This window comes from Myxocyprinus asiaticus, chromosome 40 (genome assembly GCF_019703515.2).
Source record: "Myxocyprinus asiaticus isolate MX2 ecotype Aquarium Trade chromosome 40, UBuf_Myxa_2, whole genome shotgun sequence".
In the NCBI taxonomy this organism is placed as follows: domain Eukaryota; kingdom Metazoa; phylum Chordata; class Actinopteri; order Cypriniformes; family Catostomidae; genus Myxocyprinus; species Myxocyprinus asiaticus.
Window position 1 is genome coordinate 6,360,278 of NC_059383.1, and position 15,572 is coordinate 6,375,849.

The window sequence follows — 15,572 nt, forward strand, 5'->3', positions numbered from 1 at the left end:
AAGACACCTAAAAAAAAAAGTTTCACCTAGTGAATTATTATTATTTTTTTTTCACAATTCGGTTCAGGGCCTCCGTTCAACTATCAACCAGCCACAATAAAACAACAACAATAGTCATAAGAATTAAAACTTTATACATTTTGAAATAACAATTGATATTTTTCAACATAAGTTCCCTTGTTTTGAACAAACAGACATATTTTATTCAAGCGCAAGGGCTTATGGGTATTTCACACAGCTGCAAATTTTTACTTGATAATTTTGATTTAGTAATACTTGAAGCCAAAGTTTAAAGAATGTACAGCACTGTGCAAAAGTTTTAGGCACTTGTGAAACACTTTCAAAGTGAGGATTTCTTAAAAAAAATTATGACATAAATTCACAAGTTTTTATTAACCGGTTAACATCATACAAAGCCCAGTAAACAGAAAAAGAGCTAAATCAATATTTGGTGTGAGCACTTTTGCCTTTAAAACAGCACCAATTCTCCTAGGTACACCTGGACACAGTTTTTCTTGGTTGTTGGCAGATAGGATGTTCCAAGCTTCTTGGAGAATTTGCCACAGTTCTTCTATATAGTTAGGCTGTCTCAATTGCTTCTGTCTCTTTATGTAATCTCAGACTGACACGATGTTCAGTGGGGGCTTTGTGGGGGCCATGACATCTGTTGCAGGGCTCCCTGTTCTTCTATTCTAATCTTTTCTATTTGCAAAAGTAATGTTTGAGAGTCTAACATTTATATTTCCTATTGACACACTAAAGCTGAAGATATAAATAACCATCTTATGACAAATGTTTTGTGAAACATCTAATGTGCCCAAGACTTTTGTACAGTACTGTGTATATTTGAGCTATTATTCCAAAATGTGACATTTCAAATACTGTTTAATTAGGACTACAAATGTTTTTATTAACGACAACTTTAGGGTTTAGAGAGTAATGGTAACTTAATTAAAACTAGTAAGAATAGTAAAAAATTAAGATTAAGTAGAGTAAACTATTTTTTTTTTTTTTTACAATTTGAGATAACTATTAGGATTTACAGTAAAGAGCGGTAAATTCCAAGGATCATGTCAGCTTGACATAGATATGATCAAAGCTTTTTATTGGCTATTTATACACATGCGAATGATGTTCTGCAAATCTCCCTTATATTGATGAAGACGGGCTAGCCCTACACATATCGATTATTATGTGTGTTTTATAATGGACACAAAACAAGTTTAAGATGCAGAAAATATATTATTTCTAAAAATTAATTTACATTGGACAACAGCGCCACATCTGGTGGGCCTCAGCCCCACTTACCCATAATGTAGTGAGGCCACTGACTTACATTAATTCTTCTGTTTAAACTTGTGTATTATTTGAACTGTAAAGTTGCATAAATCACCATTTTTATGGTCATTTTAGGGTTTACGTCATTACATCGTCATGGTAACGACGTTGTAAAATTGGATACAACTTTACACAGTAAAGGTAGTAAGCGATTTCATCACATTAAAATCATGTTCACACACATATTGTTTAAGTCTTGTGGCTATGCTTTTGAAACAGTGAGTACTTTAACGTTTACTGACTGGCACCATTCACTTCCATTGTATGTGTCTCACTGTAACCCAGATTTTTGAAAAGAGGGGACGAGTCTAAAATTAATTTTTGTGGTAATCAACATTATGCCACAAATGCTGTCGAATGAGTTTAACTTATTTAACGTATTGAACATGGAATATTCCTTTAATTTATAGCGAAAACGAGTTTGTTTTTCCAGCCCTATTGGCAAATAGTTATTTATTGTTTTAAGCATAACCCTAAATACACTAAATTTAGTTAGATATCTCCAGTGTTGGGTGTAATGCATTACTAAGAAATTACTGTAATTAAATTACTTTTTCATTGAAAAAAAGTGAAGGGATTACTCTTAATTTTTAAGTAATTTAATTACAGTTACTTCTGATGTAATTGCATTAATACTGTATAGACAAAACAGTATTACAGTATCAGTATTGAACAATTCTATATAAAACAATAGTGAATTTAAAATGTAAATTTAACGTCTAATTTTAAAATTTATGTTTTCTAATTTAATGCAGCCCCCTTAACTTCTTTGGCCAGTTCATGAATTATTTATTTGATGTTATATGATTTATTTGAAAGAATTAAAAAAACAGTTTCATGTCTATCCTTGTATTTTTCATCTGGTCGAGGTTGATCAGGGCTTTAGAAAGTAATTAGTAATAATTAATGCAATTACTTTTCAGACAGAGTAATTAGTACAGTAATCTAATTACACTGTAGAAGATGTAATTAGTAGGAAGTAATTAATTACTTTTTTAGAGTAACTTACCTAACACTGCATATCTCTGAAAACAAGACTTAAAGCTGAAGTGTGTAATTCCTGCACCACTAGTGCCACCAAATGGAATTGCAAAGATAAACTTTGTTTTCAAAACAGCTTTCTGAATATGTCCCTACAACCCCCCCCCCCCATCAAAGAGATAGTCCCACCCCAACTCATGCCACTGGTCAAGTCAATATCATTGTGTTTGTATAGACGGGTCGCTCAAAACAAACAGAGGGTTTTCTTAGCCCCACAGAGACACAGTGCTTATTTTCGAGAAAGTTAGCCTATGAATGGCTTACTTACAGTTTTATCTGCATATTAAGGTTGGATAGAAGAAAGCATTTTAACACAGAAAAAGTTACATACTTCAGCTGTAATATCTTATGCCATTTTGTTTCTCAAGTAAATGTATTTTATTTTCACTCGAAAACAAGAAAAAATTACTAAGTATTTCTGCTTCTGCACCTCAAGAATGAGAATGATGGCTTACCAATCGTCGAATATCTCGCTCACAGTCCCACTTAATTTTGGTAATTTGTTCCTGGTGTGCATGATGCTCAGAGCGCAAGTCACCCGCCTTCATCTTGTCGGCTAAAATAACCGTGTTCAGCGCTTCATCCGTCTGCCGTTTGGTGGACTTCAGCTCCGCTATCTCCTGCAGCAGTTTTACACGCTCCTGGTCGAAGAATCGCCGGGCCTCCTCTCGGGCCTCTAGCGTTAGCGCAGTACGTACTTTCTCGCCACTGCCATCGCGCAGTGCACTAAGTGCAGTCCGCAAACGCTGGATCTCGCCTTCTTTGATCTTAGCCGTACGGGCTAGTTCCTGTTCATGCTGCTTTGTTAGCGATTCCCGTAGCGAGGCAAGCTCCTTAAGCTTTTCTTCGTGCCAGCGGGCGCGCTGCTCCGTCAATGTCACAGTGTGCCTGTGCTGCTCCTGCTCACGGATGCGCTTTCCTTCCTGTACCTTCTCTCGCTCCAGCTTGGTCACCTGAAGAAACAAATTCATGAGTAGCTGCCAGGCCAAACTAACCAAACTAACATGGATGCTTGACACGTGCTAGTGTGTTTTGTAATAAATACTGCATTTAGCCAATATCTGTTCTAGCAGGGCAAGAAAAGCAGAGACATCAATTAAGGAGTTGTACTCCAGAAATTAGTACCCAAGATCATCCAACATCTCAGTAAAGTTTTGGATGGCATTGTAGCGGATGCACACAAAGTGCTATTGTAAATTATGATGGCATGTACATTGTCCCCAAAAAGTATGTGAACATATCAGTCACACTTAAAAATGTCTGAATGCCATTGCTTTAAATAATAATATATCAAACCATGTGTCATCTACAAAGAAAATGATGCTAGAGCTTTTCTCAGAACTAACTTCACTTTTCTGAGCCATTTTTCCAAAAAGTTGGCATGACTTTCTGTGCTGCCTTAGTGTCCGATTCGTTAAACAAATCATGTAAATTAGGCAACGTCACAAACAGGCCCACAAAATATGTTCTGAACACAAATTTAGTTATTACCATGCACTTAATTTACCATGCACTTAATTTAGTTTTGTAATCTATAATGAGTCTAATTTAAAGGAGGTGTTCATGCTGAAAAGCTTGGTAATGACTTCATTTAGATACTCATGGAGCATTACTATTTTAGCACTGATTGCGCCTATTTATACTGGATTGCTGGTGGTTAGTGAATAAGATGCAGGTTTTGTGCTGTAATACTGCACGAAAAAATAATACACCTGTTTGTGTCATTCCCCGAAATCAATTCCTTTTCCATTTCAAAAAGGAGATTTTTAAAGTAAATCTCTTTAAGATTTTAAACATTATATCAGACAAAGAATGTCTTAGTAAATTTTAGTAAATTAGTGTTAGTAAATTGCACTGTGCCAATTCAAGCTACACTGAAATTGTTTTATATATGTTGGAATAAATTCATGCCTTAGTAACAGGGTAACAGGGTTCACAGCAACAGTGTTGACAGTTCTAGTGTTAATTTAGCCATTGCTAGATTTATGCTCTAGGTCATGATGACACAACAAGTTGTTTATTATAAAGATAATTTAATGTTGATATTTCATTAAATATCCACTTTTTAATTATCAGTTGTTTTGAGTACAAAAAGTTTGACAATTTAAGATTGTCCCCTACTGACAAACCTAACAAATAAGAAAGTGATCAATAAAGAGGAAAAACTTATTTGCACTTACTGTCTTCATAACATAAAGTTTTGATTATGGAAATGTAGATCATTTTAATAAGAGGGAGTTATGATGGTAAAAGGGTTGACACATAAGTTTAATAAAAATAAGAAAAATGTATTCATTTCATTTTTTTTTTTTTCATTTGTATAGCCCTTTTCACAACACACTCATTTCAAAGCAGTTTTACAGAAAATGATGCTGTGAAGTCTGTAATGTCTTAAAGTCTTAACTGAGCAGTTAAATGAAAAACCTGATTGAAAATCATACTTTAAAAAAATTTTTTTTTAGACCCCCAGTGAGCAAGCCAAAGGCGACTGTGACAAGGAACACAAAACTCCATGAGATGTAGATAATGGAGGAAAATAACCTCTGGGGAAAACCAGGCTCACAGGGGGAGCCAATTCCCCTCTGGCTAAACAGCATGAATACAATGCCAAAACTGGTTATCTATGTGTAATGCAAGTCTTGTTTTATGTAAGTAAACTGAGTAGATGTTGGTGAGCAATGTTTGAAACAGGATTGTGTATGAACTGTAAGATTAATCATTAAGTGCATGAAGTCCATTCCGAAATGACAGCGGAAGTGCAGATGCAGTGTCCTTTTTAATTTGGCGAAGAAAGTTGGCATTAATCTATTATCTACGTATTCCATTTAAGGAGAACGTAGTCTATCCTTTGACCAAGATGATGTGGGCAGAGGTCAGTGAGGGGTACTGCAGTCCAGCTGGAAGCTTGTGGCAGATCATTTGCAGAGAAGTCCGAGGTTCAGGCAGTGGCCAGTGGAGTATCCCATGTTGTATGGTATGTTTTATTCCACTTAAACATGAAAATATTAGGGCTATAGATTTAACCCGTTAATTCAATGCGGAAAAAAAATATGCAGTTAATATTACCTCGGACCATAAAAAGAAATATACTTTGAAATGATGTGTGTTGTGAAAAGCACTATACAAATATAAATGACTTAACTTGAAGTACCACCTTCATGTTTTTATGAGTACCAGAAAGTAGGCAGCAGTAAGCGCCACTACAGTTAGGCAACAAACCACACTTACGGACATCAGACAGCACAAGATGATGCGTTCTTGTGTTCAAACGCAGCTGGACTAAGCGCAACTCCGCATGGAGTGGTATCGAGATGTGTTTTTCTATGGTTCAAACTACATTTAACTTAACACAGCATCCTAAAACACTTTGTTTATGATGCGGTGAAAAGTGAGACATATAGAAAAGGTGTACATATAGAAAGCCTTTATAATAAGTCTACCTCGGACAGATTGATTAATTAAATTGTAAAATGGATTGCTGTGGACTGCAGGCCATTGATAGGCTTATGCTCAATGATATGGAAATAAACAAAATATTGTTTTGTCTAATCAATTCGTAACTCATCAGTCACAATAATTTAATGTATTTACGTAATTATCTGAATTATTATATATATATATATATATATATATATATATATATATATATATATATATATATATATATATATATATATATCTGTATATATGTGTATATTTATAATTGTTTAAATATAATTATTTATAAATAATTTAATTATTACATATTAAGTTATTTTTATTTGGGGGCCTTTCTCTGCACATATCGAAGGGAGCGGGGTTTGGAGGCCAGGTGGGCGGCTCAACAAAGCGGGCAGGGTCAGATGTTTCAGGAGCAGGGACGAAGTCAGGCAGCCTTGGAGTAGCCAGATGGCACCTGGCCGGATGCCTCCAAGGGGGGCAGTGGCAATGGCGGGCACCTCTGAGGGGGCTGCAGCAGTGAGGGCGGGCACCTTTCGAAAAGCAACCCCTGTAGGAACTGTAGACCATCTCCTTCTCCTCCTCTTCTTGCAATTTTAGAAGGGAGGACAATGGGAGGAGAGCTCCATGTCTCAGAGGACGGCTGAGGAATCTCCTCAAGAAGAAGCAAGTGGTCACTCAAGGCATCATTATCAGCAGCAAGGTCTCTAAAATGGGTGTAGATGAAAATAAACTCCATCAGGCTCCAGCTCAGGTCCCCTAGGCATCTGAGACATGATGGGCTCATTCAGACCTGCACTGAAGGGATCGTTGAGTGCCACTTCATCAAATTTCCAGAGGAGATTCCAAGAACTCCTGGGCAAACTCCTCAATTGAACTTTCCTCCTGCCCATGATGGAAATGCTGTGGGGAGGTGCTGACCTCTGAATGGGAGCTTCCTTCAAAAAATAAAAAATAAAAAAATAAAACCCATGCCCGTTGAATCCAAACTGGTTGGTTCGTAATGTCAGGAACTGGAAAAAAGGACTTGATTGCAGAGAATGGGATGAATGCGGGGACTTTATTACAACAAAATAATAACAAAACATAGCAAAAAAGAAAAATAAATAGACCGGAATCCAAGAGAATAACAAGAGAGGAGTCCTGAACATGTGGGAAAAACCACAAGACGAGCCAGGAACAAACAGAGAAATGAGGCAGGAATACATACACAAAAGGAATTAGGGAACAGTCGAAACACATACACAACCAAGTGCTAACAGTGGGGTGTGCTCAACAAAGACACATCAGCATATAACAGAACAAGGAGAACAGGGCAGGATCAAAAGCCAAAAATAAAATAAATATAAAAACAAAAACCAAACCAAGATGGCAGGATAATGACAATATCATGTAATTAATTTGATTAAAAATGTTAATGGATTGACAGTCCTAAAAAATACATAGAAAGAATAAATACTAAATACAGTACTAGCTTTTATTTAAATGTTTTTTATTTTCTTTCTTTCTTTTTTTTTTTTTTTTTATCTAAATTTGCTAACATTCAAGGAAACATTGGAAACACAGGGCTGGGGGACAGGCCACAAGGCATCCTTATAAAGAAAAACGATGAAAAAAACCCCCAACTAAAAAATAGGGTTGGCGCTCTCATCAGGAGCAGACCTGATGGGCAGCGGAGGTTTCACCCCTCTTCCTTCCTTTCACCCACTCAAGTCTCGAGCCTCGATACCTCCGCCAGGGACAGCGAGCCAAAACAAGTTTACACTATCCTCTTCAGGATTACATTAGCGTGCGAACTACTGAAATGTTAGTGGAACATGTCTGTAGTTATTGTGCTGAACTCCACCTGTGGTTACTCTGCTAGGAAATCTGTGTGAACTTGAGAGAAATTGACTTCATACATCCACTAAAAATCACCTTGACACCACTTGCTTAAAGCCAGTGTCTCACATGCTGACTTTTCTATAGGTTCAGAGTTCATGGCTGCTTCTTCCAGTGGGAGAGCGTTAATGACTTTAAATAAATAATCGTCTGATCGCGGCTCCTTGCATCTTACTCTATTTCTGTGGAGTGATAAAATTATTAAACAAAATCTCAAAAGTTTTGCTTCATGAGAAATATTTTATTATTGCATAATATGCATAATACGTATAATATATATTTATTATTTTTAATATAAAATATATAATATAAAATACAGGAGTTCCAAAACAACAGTGTAAAATGTAAAGCTGACCAAAACTACAGTTGACCAAAAAGAGAGACATATTTTAAGTATTTAGAAATATTTTGATATTTAAAACATTATTTTTCATTCATAACTTTTTAAAGTCTTAAAGGAAATCTGTTTTATTATTTGATTTATATTTTTGAAGTTTAATATGAAATATGTTAATTTATGAGACAACTGTGAAAGCCCTAAAAGAAACAATTAATCGCCATAGCCCTGAAACAGAAAAATAATCATCATAATCGCAATTATTTTTTTAACAAATAATCGTCAGCCAAATTTCATTATCGTGACAGCTCTACTTGACCGACTCAACTCCCTGCTTAGTAAATTACTCTAGCAACTGGAAAAACACTTCCGTGGTGTTTGAAAAAATCATTCAGTCGTTGGGTTGGGATCTTGTTGTCTTGTCACAGGATCAATGAGCTTCTTTTCACACTGAAGAACTGACAGTACACTGATCTGAATGTTTTCATCAGGAAACACACATCAAAAATGCAGTTTGCAATCCATGGGGATAGTGTCACAAAGTGTTTTTCTGGGGTTCACCTACACTGAAATGATTAATAAAATAATCTATGGTGAATTCACTAAACAGGTTTTTCCACCTGTAGCTGATGGCAACTTGCATGTGTTATTATGGGCAATTTTCTTGTCGTAGAGTAACAGTGAGGGGTCAAGGGTGGTGATAGATAGGCAAGAGTTCCAAATGGATATATTTCCAAAAGGTGTTTTATTGAGGTCAGTGCAAGGATAGGGGTTGCTATTTACATTGAAGTGAACGATATGCTATAAACAAAAACAAAAAAACAGTAGAAGAAAATAGGTACAAACACTATATTCTGCGTACACTTTGCTCATTTACACTTTAATAAATAAAGTTTGCTCCAAACAGCAAAACCTGGTTTGATCTGTCTCACTTTACCCCCTTGCACTTTCCCCAAAAGGCTGTGAGGGACTGAATTAAGTAGTCTAAATTCCCGCCAACATACCCAGGAATAAAACAAATTAGGCAATAGGGTGAGAAATAAAAAAATACCAACTTAATACCAACAATTAATCATATGGCAAAATGAACAACAGACTACTTAAACAATTAACAGATTTGGGATATCATGACCAGAAAATATGAACATATTAAAATTTAACATTTCCATAGCAACTTTAACAGAAAATAGTGATGAAATGGCTCCTCCTTAATCGTTAAATGCACGCCCCCCTTGGGATCACCCGGAAGCAAGCGAGAGCGCCGGTGTTACAGTTCAGCTGGTTTTCATGTTAAATGGTGACCTTCCATTTTAACTCCCTCAACTCCTGATGTGAACGACTGGCTGCAGATTCGTCGATTCTGAAAATCATGCTCCTGACTCAACATTTCACTGTCCAACAAATTTAAACTTACTACATGATTTTGGCATCCTTGTACAGATTGAAATAAATGGCATGATTAGCTCAAACAGCAGAAAAAAAAAAAGAAAAAAAAAATTTGAGGCATCATTTTTTATCTCGACCAGTAATAACATGATCACCGCACCACTACAGCACTTTATCAATTTTAGGCGGTGTTTAAATACTTAAGTATCTTTGTATTCAAAGTAGTGTGTGTTTGGTGTGAAATAGTGCGCATTAGCCAACATTTGTCCATGTTAACTTGTGCCTCACATTCACAAGCTGATGGTCTTGTCCGATTATGACATTGTATTAAATCTGAACGTCATTTTCTCATCGTTGTGAAAGTGAGGCACAAGTTAACATGGACACATGTTGGATAATGTGCACTATTTCACACCGAACACACACTATTTGAATACAAAGATGCTTCAGTAATTAAAGCTGTCGCTCAAATTGATAATGTGCTGTAGTGACGCGTTGATCATGTTACTGAGGTAATGCGATTCGAACGGGAAAGCCTGTGCTGCATTCAAACGGGAGGGCCCTTACTGCGATTCTCAAGGGAGGGCCTGTGCAGCGTTTGCATGAGAGAGCTCGCACTGTGATTTAAACGGGAGAGCCCATGGTCTGGGCATGGTGACTCTCACTGCATTTGAACGGGAGAGCCTGAGCTGCATTCGACGGGAGAGCTTATAGTATATTTGAATTAAAATTACTGATGCAGAGATGTAGGCTTGTGGTGAACTGTTTGGGGGAGACCTGAAACTTTTGTTGTAAATCACTTAGGTGGGTATTGGTTTGTTTGGTATGAGTGGCATGATATGAGATGATTAAGCAGAAAACATATCGTGTTATGGTGTCGTGGATGCTTAGACCCATGGCCTGAAAGACATGCCATGGTTGGGCATGTGTACGGCGCATTTGCGCCGCTTCGGAGATGTATTGAGCCAATAGCAGTGGCGCTGCGGTTGCAGTGTAGCCAAGCATGAGTGCACTGCTCGAGGAGAGGATTTGCGGTGGGGTACCAGGGTGGTAAGTATGAATTAGAGGAGAAAGGGACTTGCAGTTGCAAAGTTGGGGCTTGTTACAGCTGCGGTGAGGCATAGACGAAAGGAGCTTCGGCGGAAGCATGGTAAAATGCTGAAGCTTCAGTGGATTGGTATTAGAACCATTAGTGAATGTGGCCAGGGAACCTGAAGCGTGGTTGGACATAGATTGCATCGGTCTGCAGCTAACATTGGAGCTTGGCGGCGGCTCAAGATTGGGCCGGTATCTGCGTTCTGCTGAGATCAAGGCTGACCCCAGCACTCTGATAGTAGGTGCACATTTTTGGAACCATTGGCAGTAGGGCTACCACTACTTGCTGCTTCCTAGAGGGACGGGGTTTATGGATAATATGACATTTACGGATAATGTAAACAGTAATATCTAAAACATGCATTTGCAGAAATGCCTAGCATTAAATGGCACTGGCGATTGGATTATTAGATGAATAGTTGAGCCAGGATCGTAAAAGGGCTCCGCAGGAGCAGAGTTTAAAACAATGCTGAGCAGTTGAGTGGTTGAACTGGAATGGTAAATGAGAACATGGTAAGATGAGTTCCAGTGTGGGCTAGTGGAACCACTGCTGTGTTACACTGCAGTTGAATCCCCTGCAAAAGCACTTCTAGTAAAAGTTTTTTTTTTTTTGCACGATTAGATTTTGCAAGACACCTGCGAACACATGTGAAACAAAGCTTCCCTGTTCAAACACTTGTTGAGGGAGGCATAATTAAATGTAGTGTCTGCGGACACCTTAAACAAATTGTTTGCTAGATTAAATATCTGGAACATTTGTGAAGTGATGTCAGGATACATGCTTGCATATGCATACGTACAACATCATTTAAAGTGGTGATTTGTCATTGAATTAGATGGCACCTAAAACTAAGTACTAAGATGAAAATCTGTGGTCTGATATTTATTTAACTTAAGCATATGGTTTGGAGCTTTGTAGATTGTTCTCCAACATAATGCGAGTATTTCAATTAACTCTGTATTATTGGCATGGGGTGACTCGTCTAGTTCTGACAAGGACGTACGAAATCATTGGAGGTTGTGCCTGAGAACTGGATTTAATAAATACTATATGGGCACCGTTTTGCAGTAGTGTAGTGAACAAATACGACGTATTTATATTAATAGCCTGTAATAAATTCTACAGAATAACTGAAATATTGTGAGGATGAAGCAAAATGCGAGGCCGAATCATCCAGTGCTGATTTCAACCCGTTACTTTAAGTTTGGGTGGAGCACGAGATTATGGCAGACTGCTGAGACACTTTAAAGTCATACAGCAATTAGGTTCTATGGGCAAGCTTGTTAAGAGTCTGAATCCAATGATTCGGACAAAGTAGAGAAGATGTGTCTGTAAAATTACAATGATGGGTTGATTTCACCTGCGTGAAATGTTTGTCCTGGGCAGTAGGAGAGAAAGTCATGTAATGGTCTAGAGATGAATAGAAATTTGTATAAACGCTTGCTTCGTGGTTATCGGAGCTGCGTGGTGAGGTGAGCTCGAATGCTGCGAGGCGGCAAGTCACATTTGCGGAATAATTCATGAAAGAGTTGTGGAGCGTGACCTGGTCTGTTCCGACAGAAGCTGTATAAAGCCGTAGTGAGCTGTAGCATGGTCAGAACAGATGCTGCTGTGGCAGCGAGCTCACGCTAAAATGTCTGCACTGGTTTGGAAAGATGTTTGTAATTAGAGTAGCGGTCATTTTGAAAGGAAGTTCGCTTGTTGCATGATTGCCCCTGTGTTCCGAATGGGATAAATCACACTCCGAAGGGCACTTTGAAGGGAGAACAATCATGATAGTTTGTTGGAAGATAACTTCATACGGAACTTCAGATAATAAAGGCTTAAAAGTGAGTTCTGAATTTTGAGCCACCCACTTCTTAGCCCTCCAAATATCTCACAGTTGATGGTAAAGTCTTCGAAGGGAATAGGGCATGGGAACGATCACTTCTAACTGGAACATGCCCTAAACGAGCTGCACAGCGAGGCAATCAGGCTGACAGGAATCATCTGTGCGGGAGAACCGGACTGCAATGCTAGAGTGCGTTGGAATAATGTTTGAATTAAATTGTTACTCTTTTGATTCCCCTGCATTACATTAAAGCTGTAATAGAGCTCAGGTGGCATGAAGCCAGAGCAGCGGCCATTCGCGGAGACAGCCTCACGCTGTATAGGGACTGCTCCGGGCAGAAAAATAGGATGAGAAGACATATGCACAGCCATTGGGGGCTGTACGACAGGTAGATAGCAAAGCAGTGGCCTGTTCAGAGGCAGCCTGGATGCCAGGTCTGCTTCGGTGAGGAAAGAAGAGGATAAAAGAAAGACAGAGCAAAACAACAGATAAATTGGCAGCTGGTGTTGCCACGAAGTATGAAAATAGTGCCTGCTGCGGCAGCTTGGTGAATAGCGTAGCGATTGCAAGGGATGAGCTTATCTGATGAGGGCAAATGCTTTACGCAGAGTAGGGGGTCATCTAAAACTGTCGCATGGATCTGTCGTGGGTGAGTGGGCGGGGCCAAATGCTGGAAGAATCGTTGCAGCAAAGAGGTAAGCAGCTGTTTATATACGCTCACTCTGGCCATGTGGTTGGTCGGATTAAATGAACAAGCTCCTCCCAAACTTAGTTTGGAAAACTTCATTTGACAACCATATTGTCCAACACTATTTGTCTTAATTTTAGACAATATGTTGAAAAAAACCTAACAAACTTCTTTTTGTGAAATGTTTTGATTGAAAGTATGCTTGTGTCATCTTGATATTTTATAATGCAGTGACATTCATTCAAGTATACTTTTGGGGCCATTGTGTTTTGTTAAACATACTCTTATGTGGCTGTTACTTAAATGAAAGCCGAAGGGGATCAAAGTCAGGCACCATTTCAAATGACAGAAGTTTTTATAAGTGTGTTCTATATGTCAAAGGGCATGAAAGATCACTTTGAACGTTGTTCAAAGGTTCTGGTTCAGCTCAGGTTTGGTTTCTTTATGGTTTTCAGAAGCTCAGAACCACTCGTACTCTTCAGTAGGTGAGCTTGCATTCCTTTCGCAACACTTGAACTGACCAGTAATGTTCACATTCTGTGCTAAACCTTCCAACCTTGATGAAGGATCATTGCGATCACAAAAACTAAAGGTGCAGAAGTTGTTGCAAGCTCTAAATTCTAAGAAAAAGGCAAGAATATTGGAAAAGATTGGTGGCTATCCTGGTGTAACAGTCTTATGTGAAGTGGTTCAGGAAGTAAAGAGACTGAAAATGAAAAGTCTGTCATTATTTACTCCTCTTTTTCCATACAATGAAAGTGAATGGTGACTGAGGCTTGCATTCTGCATAACATCTCCTTTTGTGTTCCATGGAAGAAAGAAAGTCATATGTGTTTTGAACAACATGAGGGTGATGTAACTGGGCAAACAAAAAATCCATTCTGAATAATCCAGTGTAGATGAGTGAAAATGCTTTGTTGTACGCCTACCTTGCATTTTTCTTGATGCAGTTCGATTTGAATTTCAGTTAGTTTGGACCTGAGATCTTCATTGGCTGCCTGTAAGGCAGAGATGAGCGCCTCAGGCTTCTCGCCCTTAGTGCGAGCTTTCTTCGCCATTGGATCAGATGCAGAGGTTCTTCAAACACTCTCACTCATCCATCACTTCACGTTACACTGTCGTTTCCAGTTCCTTCTTTTCCTCATTATCCTTGCAGTCAGAATACCTGTGGATGTAAAAGACGACACAGATTACCATTATTATTAACATAAGTGGTAATGACAAAGGGCAAGCAAAGCATGCTGTCTTGTAGACACTCCTTTAAATTGAGACATGTATGTTAAAAAGGTTGATTTTTATAGAGTGACAGATTAAAGTTTTTTGTTATGTGAAGGTCACATTACAAGTATCTTGGAAACATTTTGCAATGCCTTCATCAATTGTAGCTACTTTTCAAAAGCCTTAAATAAATCTAAAGATATAAAAATCCATCATAACAATATTACTCTGTTTTTAAATGGTAATCTAAACAAAAGTGCAATAATCATAAACCATTTCAATATAATTTTTTTAGTTATTTAATTATTTTTAAGTTATTCAATCTATTAATTTATTTTAAAATAATTACAAATTGCAATTCACACAAAATAATTACTTGAATACACCTCTACTTTTTTCCGTAGTTCAAATACATTTTGATATTTGTTTATAAAAAGTTAAAAAATGTCATGTGGTGTAACTGTCTGGAGCTGAAATTCTTGAAAAAAATAAATGTTTTTTATTCAAATATTTTTTTTTTTTTTTTTTTTTTTTTTTAAAGCAGTGAAACTATTTTGTTTTTAAATATTATAAATATTTGAAAAACTTTTGTCCATCAAATCAAACTCAAGTGGTGAAAAAACATGCAGAAAGCCATTTTGCTTCATGTGACAAAAAAAAGAGATAGAGAGAGAGAGGACCATTTAAGACCCTCATGATTGTGTGATGTTTTAAAAAATATCAGATATTTCGAAAAAAATTCTCTCCCCTTTTTCTTCCCAATTTGGAATTCCCAATGCGCTCAAAGTCCTCGTGGTGGTGTAGTGACTCGCCTCAATCTGGGTTGTGGAGGACGAATCTCAGTTGCCTCCACGTCTCAGACAGTCAGTCTGCGCATCTTATCACGTGGCTTGTCGAGCACGTTACCACGGAGACATAGCGCGTGTGGAGGCTTCACGCTATTCTCCGTGGCATCCACGCACAACCCACCATGCACCCCATTGAGAGCGAGAACCACATTATAGCGACCACGAGGAGGTTACCCCATGTGACTCTACCCTCCCTAGCAACCAGGCCAACTTGGTTGCTTAGGAGACCTGGCTGGAGTCACTCAGCACCCCCTGGATTTGAACTCACGACTCCAGGGGTGGTGGTCAGTGTCTTTACTCGCTGAGCTACCCAGGCCCCCATATTTTTACATTTTTATAAAAAAAGGCACAAATTGAGTAACCCAAAGAAAACACTCCTATTATTTGTGACTCAATTTATATACTGTGTGTGTGTATATATATACATATATACCTTTAAAAAAGTTCATGTTTACATTTTTACGCTAGAA

General features: G+C 37.9%; 1 protein-coding gene across 1 annotated transcript in view; it reads right to left on the bottom strand.

Moving 5' to 3' along the window:
• LOC127430652 (janus kinase and microtubule-interacting protein 2-like) overlaps nucleotides 1-15,572 on the bottom strand; it is a 63,308-nt gene that overhangs the window by 33,929 nt on the left and 13,807 nt on the right. The window contains exons 2-3 of the mRNA XM_051680579.1: nucleotides 13,966-14,201; nucleotides 2,835-3,332 (exon numbers count right to left, since the gene is read on the bottom strand). Of these exons, the coding sequence (XP_051536539.1) occupies nucleotides 2,835-3,332; nucleotides 13,966-14,094 (627 nt within the window). The 5' untranslated portion in view covers nucleotides 14,095-14,201. The remainder of the gene's footprint in view (nucleotides 1-2,834; nucleotides 3,333-13,965; nucleotides 14,202-15,572) is intronic.